At 40.0% G+C, this 11,096-nt stretch overlaps 1 protein-coding gene across 1 annotated transcript in view; it reads left to right on the top strand.

Annotated features, from left to right (window-relative positions):
* The window catches only part of LOC103591754 (XK-related protein 4-like), a gene marked incomplete at its 3' end in the record, with an annotated part of 386,061 nt that extends 375,783 nt beyond the window's left edge, over nucleotides 1–10,278 (top strand). Inside the window, exon 3 of the mRNA XM_008574266.1 lies at nucleotides 10,079–10,278. Within this exon, the coding sequence (XP_008572488.1) occupies nucleotides 10,079–10,278 (200 nt within the window). The remainder of the gene's footprint in view (nucleotides 1–10,078) is intronic.
* Between the last annotated feature and the right edge of the window lie 818 nt (nucleotides 10,279–11,096).

Genomic DNA, 11,096 nt, shown 5'->3' with positions numbered 1-11,096 from the left:
TTACAATAGCCACCAAAAAAATAAAATACTTAGGAATTGAGCTAACTAAGGATGTGACAAAAGAACTTCATAAGATGAGAAATAATACAACTTTGTTACTTAACAGTACCTACTGTTGAGGTCTCATATATATATATATATATATATATATATATATATGCATATATGTATGCATGTGTATATGTGTGTGTGTGTGTGTGTGTGTGTGTGTGTGTGTCTGTGTGTATATATATATATATTGTTCAAAGGTCACACACAGTTGACTCTTGAACAATGCAGGGGGATGCAGGGGGTGGGGATTGGGAGTGCTAACCCCCACAGTCAAAAATCCACATCTAACTCTTGACTCCCCCAAAACTTAACTACTTAACTACCTTTAACCTCTGCCACCCCCCAGCCCCAAATCCCACAGGGGGTTTGGGGGACAATCTACAATTGTTACTTAACTACTTAACTACTAATAGCCTGCTGTTAGGTAGGCTACTTAACTACTTGTTTATGTGTGTCATGCATTCATGACATACCTAACCAAAAATTTTCCAATGTATTTATTGAAACCACATAGTTAAAACCCATGTTGTTCAAGGATGTTTTTTTTGTTTGTTTTTTTTGTTTTGACCAGTAAGGGGACTGCAGCCCTTGGCATGGTGTGGTCCGCACCACGCACACCAGCCATCCCTCTATAGGATCCGAACCTGCGGCCTTGGAGCTCCCAGCGCTGCACTCTCCCGAGTGAGCCACGGGGCCGGCCCAAGGTTTTGAGATATATATATACACACTTCAAAAGAAGTTCATGGAAAGATTTGTATTATCTTTTAATTCCATTTTCCACGAACTTTTTGAAGTACCCTCATATATACAGTATTGGTGGGAAAATAGAATAATTTAATCAGGCCCCCGCACCTCGGGGCAGGTTTGGGGTGCTGCAGCACTCTTTGTGAGCAGGTTGCATGTTAGTGGGCCTGCTCGGCGCGGCCACCTTGGCTGGAGTTGACTGCCTTGGGCGGATGCTGCTCCGCGCAGCCGTGTTTCCAACCTACGGCTTCCAAGGCCCTGTTTGCTGGTTATCTAGCGCACAGACCTGCATGTGACGGGTCTGGGGACCCAGCCTGGCATGTGAAGGGCTTGTGACCCAGTCTGTGAATGGGCTTGAGGAATCTGTGAGCTCCAGACTCAGCCCTAGCTCGACAATTGGCCCGGTTGGGGCAGGATTACCAGCAGGTAAAAGAGCCCGACAACTGGGCGTGGTTGTGTAGCCTTACAATTGGCGTCACAAACAGGATTAAAAGTGCTGCAATTGGCCACGTTGGCAGGATGCCAACAAGAGCCAGAACTATACAAGTATAAATCTTTGTATCCAGGCAATGGAAGAAAATACCACTTTCTGGAAATACTGTTTATTAATATTGTTTATTCAAAGCTCTTTCGCACAAATTTTACTCAGATAGTAAAAATAACAGCTGCTAACAGCTAAATTGTTTAATGCACTACAAGATAGCAAAGAAAATTCAGTATTAGGATATATATGCAGAATATCCTCATAGCTATTAAGGATTTCTTTTTCAGCAATATATATATCAGCAGTAAATATAATGCTTGATCAAATATTATTTAGGGACTGAAGTATTTACCATACATATGGACTATCTGAAACGTGAGTTGTATTCATCCCATTTCCCCACATGTAATGTAAAATAATTTCAATCACATTAAACCTTAGATTAAATTTATTCCAGCTATGTAGTACTAGACATGCCAAATATTTGGGATTCCCCCTCACCCAAGTTTACCACTTTTGCCATGTCAAGTTTCAGTCTGAAGGTCGTGTTGTGGGAGGCTGTGTCTCCAGTCCACGTTGCTCTTTGCACTTGGAAAATATTGATGAAAATGTAGCTGAGGATTTAAATGCAATTTAAATCTTCAGCCTGTCCCCAGACTTGATTTGTGTCTGTGTTATGGAGGGGGGTTGTGCGCCGCATGGTGAGGAGTTATGTAGGTATGTTTGGGTGCACGTCTTCAAAAATGCTGAGGAAATTGCAAAATCAAGAATGTCATTGGATTGAGATTATGTTGAAGTCAGTGCAGATTTCCCAGTAACCTCTTTTGATGTTAAGAAAAACTATATCTTCCTTAGCATGCTTCTCAAGGCAAAAAATAAGAGTAACCCTGTTGGAAACAGAATCAGTCACATGGGAAGGAAGGCCAGTGTCTGGAATGTGTTTACCTCCGAGGACAAGGCAGAATACGTTGACATTTCAGAGAGGGCTTTTATCGAGAACATCTCCCATTAGCACTAATGAGAGCTGTGTATTTAATCTACCACTTTCTCATGCTTGGGGCATATTTCATCCTTGATGGCAAAGCTTTGAAACTTTTTTCCCTACTTAAATGATACTCTTTGGTAATTATGCTAAATTTTAAACTGTAAATATAGCTTTCTGTGAATCCTCCCCGCCATCTGTGTGAATATCTAAAAAGAGTTGCAGCTTGTCATTACTGTGAACTTCCCTGGCCACCAATGCCCTCTTCAGAGATGTTTTATTTCACCAACACAAAAAAGCAGAATCCTAAGAAGGAAAATCTCAGTGAGCCCCCCATCTGCACCCCACCCTGACCCAATGATTCCCTGATACTCAGGAAGTTTAGACATCATTTCATTTCTCAGTAGGGTATGGCCAACTTCATCTTCCCCTTTGGAAGATCAGTCAAGGACCAGATACTGACCGACAGACTAATCTAATCCAATGTGACGGAAACACTACCCAGAATAAAATGCCTAAAGAAAATGACAAGAACTGAAGACATAACATCACCTTCAGTTACTGGAATAAAAAATGATGAGTGTTACAGATAAACCCAGAACATCAGTAACCATGGCATGCAGCAGCATTCCCATCATGAGTCGGGCACGTGCATGGACACCTCCATCAAATCCTCACAGCAGCCGTGAGGGAGTCACAGTGATCCCCACCTTCCTGTTGGGAAACTCCCGTTCAGAGCCTAAGCAGCTGGGAATCAGGGGAGAGAAATACTTTCACAGTGAAGAAAGACTAACACAAATACGAAGGAGACAAGACTGGTTGGCCTTCATCTTCAAGTGAACAAAGGGTCATTTTCCAGGGACGGACCATCAGTCATCCTCCCTTCCCCTAGAGTCAGAAGTAGACATGTGGTTATAATGCAACGTGGAGGATCTGGACAGACTAGATGAATAGATAGGGGATGGATGGATAGAGGGATGGATGGATGGATGGATGGATGGATGGATGGATGGATGGATGGATGGATGGAAAGACAGATAAACAGATGAGAGAGAATGGTTGTCCATGGATTCTGAGTTTTCTGAGATAAGGTGGCCCTCACATATCTTTGAGTCTCAAGATGACTTGAGTCCCAGGCAGCTGAAAGTAAAATTCTATTATCTCTCAGCAAAAAAATAAAAATCATGTAGAAGACAGAAGAAATATAGTGAATTCTGTCTGAGTGTTTTTGCATATGGTGAATTCCAGAGTAATTAGAGCCAGACTGATGTAACGAAGCATCATGGGACTTGGCATCAGAATGTGCAGGATCTTGGTCCAGCTGCCATTTCTTAGCCATATAACCTCGGACAGCTGATCCCTCCCAGTTTCTGCATACATGACTTCAGGCTACAATGTGGTAGTAGAAGATATGAAGTGGGAATTTGTCAATGATTTGGTTGCCATGGCCCATGTAAGTAGCCAAATTTGTGGATCAGGGTCTTAAAAACTAATGTATTAAAACTGAAAATGACCTACAGGCAACCACAAAATAATAAATACAAGTGGTCAATAGACATCAACAAATATTAAACTTCAGTACAGATAAAAGAGTCACTAATTGAAACATGAGTTATTTTTTATCTATAAAATTGGCAAAGATTTTTCTTTTAATGATAAGGGTTTAAGAAAATAAGGGCACTCATACACCGCCAATTGGTACAGTCTTTCTAGAGAGCCATTTTCCAGTATATATCAAAACCTTTAAAATATGGAAAATATTCCAGCACTTAAACTTTAGTTTTATGGAACTTCATCACAGCATTGTTCATGAATTTCAAAAATAACCATGACTTGTGATCCCAACACTTAGAGACTACCCCTTAATATTTTGGCATTACATGCTCCAAACTTTATTCTATGTACACACACACATATAAACACACATACTCATATATTTAAAATTATTAACAGGATACATCGTATATGCTATTTTCACCTGCCTTTTGCCTTAACAACATACAATGAATAATTTGTTCAATACACTACTGTTGGGCATTTAGGTTTTAACCATTTTTTATGTTATGAATAATAATACGCTGTTTATCCTTGTGGCTCATGTTTGGTGAAGAGTCTGTGCACTTTCTTTGCCTACAGTCATTTCAAAAGAGCACAAGCATGAGTGGGACACCAGCCCAGCCCTTCATGTGCACCCCAGACCTGCCTCCTGCAGGCAGGACTCTCAGGCTAGCAGATGGAGCCTCACTCTTGGCTACTTTCCCATTTTATTCCTTGTAAGCTGGACCCATCAAGGAGTTGCTATATCATCTGTATAGAAGTCTTTCCTCCTAAGCAAAGATTCAGGCATTTTAAAACTCTCCATCTGGAATGGGATTCTGAAACATGCAACAGCACAGGTGGACAGGGGCTGGGGGAGAGGGGAATGGAAGCTGTGTGATGGGTACAGAGTTTCGGTTTTGCAAGATGAAAGGACGTCTGGAGATGGATGGAGGTGATGATTGTACAACAAAGTGACTGTATTTAACATTACTGCACTTAAAATGATTAAGATGGTAAATTTTATGTTATGTCTATTTTACCACAATTAAGATAAAAAACAAACAAAAAACAAAACAAAACAAAAACCTTCTCCATCCAGGATCAGGAAATAGCTTTCATTTGTCATCCTTGGGTTTGTATGTGTTTGAACTTGGAATGTGCATTATTAGAAGGCTTGATTTTGTGTCTTATTATGTGAAACTTCATGAAGCCAATCACTTGTTTTATTCCATGGGAAGGAACCTGTCACCAGTGTCTGGTTAACTGTGAGATCAAGGTGCTGCAAAAACAAATGCTTCATTGCGCCTGAAACGTTCATGTCCCTGTGGGCCACAGGCCTGGGAGCTCCATTTGTAGCTTTTAGCCTGTGATGGCAAAGAGCTGGGAGAAGTTTAATCTCTCCCCTAGGTGAAAACTAGAAATAAATAGCTCAGGGAGTCATTTGTGGGAGTTCTGCTCTCTGTTAATGCCATGGAGTTCCTGGACTTAAAACTTCAATGATAGTTGCAAGGAAGTTGAGCATTTATTCATTACTTTGTTCACTCAACATGCAAATGCTGTCTGCACTCTCCAATACCGCTGCATGCTAATCCAAGACAGTAGCTTCCCTCACCTGGATCACTGCAGTAGCCCCGCTGTCTTCTGTCTTCCACACAGTAACCAGTCCTGTTTAAATGCAAGTCAGACTCCTTATCCTTCTATTCAAAACTCTCCAGTGACTTCTCATTTCCCTTGGAAAAAAATACAAAATTGCAAATATTTCATGTGTTCAATATGTACTTGTTGAATGAATAAGAAGGATGTGAATTAATTGAGTGTCTATTAATTGTCAGAAACTGAGCTAGATGTAGGGGTACAAAGACAAATTCTCTCCTCTCTGGGAGCTTATATTTTGGGATATGAGATGAACTCACAAATGAATAAATACAAAACTAATATTATTTTTCCCTAGTCAAAGTCTGAAAGAAGATAGTTTGGGCACAGTCAGTGAAATGGCCAGTTTTACCTGGGTGGGAAAGAGGTTGAGGGAGAAGCAATACTTGATACTCGGGGTGATAAGGAGAGAGGACAGGCAATCCAGGATCCCAGGGCAGAAAACCCCAGGAACAAATGTATTGAGCTGTGAATTCACATCCAAGGAGTAGCAAGTGCTTCAATACTGTGGGATCTTAGGGTATGAGATGGAGGGAGGGGAGGTAGAGGTCAATGGTTAGATTAGAAAGGTTAAACCAAAAGCCTTAAGTGCCTTTATTTGCATTATTTGAGTTTACTTATCTTGAAGGCAGTGGGGAGTCATTAATGTTTTTAAGATGGGAGAGATTGAATTCAATTTCTGTTACTGACAGGTGGCTCTGGAAGCAATGGTAAGAATTCATGAGAGGATTCAATGTCAATTCATAGTAAGAACTAACGTTTATTGAATGCCTACTGTCCACCAGGCTCTGTGTTAAGTCGCTCACTTTTATTACATTTAATCCTCAGATCAACCTATGTGATTGTCACTGTTATCTTCCCCTTTAGAGACGGAAGTATTAATATTAAGGCAGAGAGATGTTAAGCCCAGGGTCACACTATGAATAGATTACAGAACCAAAACAGAAACCCAAAAATCAGACTTTAGAAAAGAAAGAGAAAAAGAAAGGTATTAAAAATATAAAAGTTCAAGAGCATAGTCTGTTATCAGTTATAAGGGGTAAGGGAGAGTAGGGTCCTAAAATGCCCACTGGGCTTAGCTTGGGTGAGTTAATGGATAGCAGCGTGCATGACCAGTATAGGAGGTGGGACAGTTAGAAGGAAGCCTAGCAAGGTGCTCTGAATGTGTTTGTCTTCATGTGCTTGTGGGACTGCTGGAAAACAGGTGGACATTTGTATCTCAGGGAAGGGCTGGAATGTGAGATGCCGACTTGGAAATCACCATACAGGAGAGGAGAAGTCATGGGGTGAACAATATCTAACACTGATGGAAGAGTGTGAGGGATTGACTTGTGTCCCTCACCCCTAAAATATGTTGAAGTCCTAACCCTCCATACCTGTGAATGTGACCTTATTTTGGAAATAGAATAGGGTCTTTGCAGATGATCAAGTTAAGACGAGATCATTGGGGTGGTTCTGAGTCCAATGTGACTGTGTGGTTATTAAAAAGAGAAATTTAGACTCAGAAACAGACACACACAGGGAGAAGGCCATGTGAAGATGAAGGCTGAGATCGGGGTGAGGCATCTACAAGCCAAGGACTGGCAAAGATTGCCAGCAAACCACGGAAGCTATCAGAGAAGGGCGTGGAATACATCCTTCTTCACAGCCCTCAGAAGGAACCAACCCTGATGACACCTTGATCTCAGACTTCTACCTTCTAGAACGGAAAGATAAGAAGTTTCTGTGGTTTAAGCCACTGGTCTGTGGTACCTTGTTAAAGCAGCGCTAGGATTCTAACAGAAACAGGTGGAAAGGTACCTGTGTGTGGAGGACTGAGGGATGTTTGGAGGTGATCGAATGGAGACTATTTGTTCAAAAATGTGTTTGGTAGTCAAAGAAGCAGGAAAAGCTATTCCAAGGCTGTTACAAGAAAAGAATGAGCTTGTGAAAAGGCATGGAGGTGTAAGAAAGGAAACATCAGCAGTTTTGCACTGGCCTAGTCACAGCTGCCGCTGCAGAGTGGTCCAGAACACAGGCATCTGCTCACAAAAGCCCTGTAAACTGTGCTCTAGCAAACTTCACCTCACAGTTTGTACAGAGTAGTCAAAGGTCCAGGGGAATGATTAAATCTGTTTTGTATGTTAAACTGATAGTGTTTTGCAAATATAGTGGCAGTGTCAACATAGTTTTTCAATCTACCAAAATTATCCCAGTAAAATATGCAGAGCAACTAAGTTGGCAAAACTGAAGAATCATGGACAAGACATGCAATAAAACTCAGTGTTCAGATACCCCCATAATTACCTGGGGACAAATTAGTGTCAGCTTATAAGATCCATGCAATATCAACAACCATGCAGGAGACAGTAGAGGGAAGACCTTGAGAACAGGAGAACCCGCAAATCCCCAACAGGCACTTACTGGGAAGTGCAATGGGCCAACCTCAGGGGAGTAGGAGAGACTGGGAGGTTGTCAGTCTCCAGTGCACGGGTGAGCCAAGGAGGCCATAATGCAATAGTCTGATGCTATTGGAGCAGGCTGGGTCCTTTAATCCCATTACCTAACAAACTGAAGAGCTTTCCAAAGCAAGGCTCCATGCTGAACAGAATCTGCTGGGAATAGATTTCAAATTGAGCAGGACAGGGACAAGCACCAGAAATGAAGAGAAGGTCTAAATAAAAGGGAAGGTCCGGCTGATCTCCAGAAAGTAACGAGTGACATTGTTTTTCATCACTTCATAAGAACAGCAGAAGAATGTGCTCTAAAGCTGTGAAACCAGCAAAACCTTCCTAGCCCATCATCCCTTCTAAACGTACATGAAAACTAAATTAACTTTTAAAACTTAGCAACAAGAAAAGGGTCAAAATTAATATAAAGAAAAGAGAATGAGAAAACTAATGATGTTGCTACAGACAATGAGAGCATACCAGAAAAGCACATGTGCAGATCAAATGAAAACCATAAGCAAATATTTCAAAATGAGATGAAAGAAGTTTGAAAAGCTCACGATCTTAGATCTTACATGGAATATGCATGAATTTTACATCTTTCCAACCTGACCTCCCAGTGAAAAGGTTGCACAGGCTTTTCTATGCTGGCATTTCCTTGCTATATTCCTGCTACCCTCCACTCTTGGTATCTGAAGGTCTTTGCCTTAGGTAAATACAGCTCTTCCACAGCCTCTGGAAGTGGGCACCAATCTCCAACTAAAACTATGAAACTTTAGGATCTGCATGACCAAAGGAAGCTTATCCCCACCCAGAGCAAGATTGATCACCTCATACTGTTCTAAATATGCAAGAACTCAGGGAATACTGTCCCTTCGTGCCTTGCTTGATGGATCTGCTAGAGAGCAAGCTTTAGACAACCAAATACTGCAAAGACATTGACAAAAGGGCTGGAGAACTATTCCAGCTAAAAAATAAAGACGGGTGATGGACTCAGAATGTCACCATTTTGCAACCCTGATTGCAATATCATCAAAAAGGAACAACTAGTCATGATGTACCTCCTGCTGAAAAGTACACATCACCTGCTAAATATAATCAAACTTGAATCCGATCAAAGTCCTATCACTAACTACCCATTTGCAGAAAACACAAAGGACAGATATGTTAACCACACACAAATACAATGATCAAAATCAAGACAATGAAAAATATGCAAGAAATAAAAAAGAAATGAAAGGGGAACCCATTGTGTAAAAGAGACAAGAAACATGTTGAGTAATTATCAAGTATGGACCTTGTTTAGATTGCATTTCAAATAAACTGTTAAAAAAATTGTGATTATCAGGAAAATATGAACACAGTATTTAATAATATTAAGAAAATATTGTCATTTATTTGTGTGATAATGGTATTGGCTTTTACATTATTTTTCATAAAATATTTACAGAGGAAATAGTGTGATGCCTGGGGTTTGTTTCAAAATAATCTGGTAGCAGGGAATAAGTGGTGGTATAAATGAAAATTGATAATTTTCATTAAAATTGAAAATTAACTATTGATAATTACTTAATCTGGGTGAAAGGCATAGTGGATTCATTACCCTGTTTTTTTGTCTTTTTGTATATGTTTGAAATTTTTAATAATAAGAAATTTCTTGGTGCGTATTGCTTGTTTTTGGCAGCTGGCGGGTACAGCGGTCAAATCCTGGACGTTGGTGTTATCAGCACCACGCTCTAACCAGCTGAATTAACTGGCCAGCCCAGTTTTTTAAAAAATAGACATAAGGAGGGTTTACAAGCACATACATTTTAGTATTTCAGACTTGTATTATGTCCTAGGAGAAATTCACGTCATGAATACTATTTAGCACATAGAGGAACTGACCAGAAAGGAAGTATGTAGATTTTTAAAGTAGCGAATGCCTTCTACACCTGAGCTTCCACCACATATCACCTCGCTCTGCCTCATATTGCAATTCAATGAAGTGACTGTACTGAGGACTAACGTTGCAGCGACTTCTCAAAGGGAGGATTTAAGAATAAGGGACTCTTAGGCAGTTAACTTTGGCCCTTAAATCATAAGCCACCAGTGTCGTCGTTTCATGTGAGTGCTTGCAGAAAAGAAGAACAAGTCTGCAGTTCCAATGATAAATTATCGCTCATCTCTTTCTTATTCTCCATGTTTTCTTTCTAGATATTTCCACACAATATACTTAGGTATCCGAAGCCGACGGAGTGGGGAGAATGACAGATGGAGGTTTTACTGGAAGATGGTGTATGAGTACGCTGACGTGAGTATGCTGCACCTGCTGGCCACCTTTCTGGAAAGTGCTCCGCAGCTGGTCCTGCAGCTCTGCATTATCGTACAGACTCATAGCTTACAGGCCCTCCAAGGTAAGGGCTTGCAGTTCGGTTTCTGAATTTGGGGAAAGACTGGTTACTTTTGTCACAATCCAAGGAACTGTCAATGCCCTTTGTTGACACAGGCCTGTTATATTCTGCTTTTTCCACGTGATTTGTGAATGATGCATGCTATTTTCTTCACCATCACTAATCATAGCTAACTAATTGAAAAACAATTCTTTTTTGCCCTTCAGCTGCCCTCTTAGTAGGAAAAAATTTCTTTATGATTTTATACTTCATCAGTATGGGGGTAGAGTCAGTCAACTGAGGCTTTCTGGTTTTTATGATAGAGTAATTACCAAAAGTTATAAAGACAGCAGTAGCTCGCTCTCTCTCTAATTTATGTATATTTTATGTATATACATATACATTTTAAAAATTAGGATAATTCCTACCATTTCCTTTTGACATTAAGGAATGGAGAGAGAGAAATGAAGAGATTAAAAGGAAATGGTAGAAATAACCCTAACGTTTTTAAAAAGGAGGTTATATGGAAAAAAGTCAACATTAACAATATATTATATTTATTATATTATATTATATTATATAAATAATATATTATTATTAAATAATATATTTATTAATATGCTTAATAAATAATATATTTTTATATACTATGAAGTTTTATAACATGAATATTTTTGCATTTTATTTTGTGTGATGATCTCATCAGTAAGACTATTTCATTTATAACAGAGCTACCATAATGTTTCGTTAGGACCTGCAGCTCAAATCCTTTCTAGAACAGGCAGCAAGAAGATCAAATAGACTGGTGGGTAGACAGGCGAATGAATGGGTTGGATGGATGA

Source organism: Galeopterus variegatus, unplaced genomic scaffold (genome assembly GCF_000696425.1).
Source record: "Galeopterus variegatus unplaced genomic scaffold, G_variegatus-3.0.2 Scaffold1025, whole genome shotgun sequence".
Lineage (NCBI taxonomy): Eukaryota > Metazoa > Chordata > Mammalia > Dermoptera > Cynocephalidae > Galeopterus > Galeopterus variegatus.
This window is presented reverse-complemented; position numbering and strand designations above follow the sequence as displayed.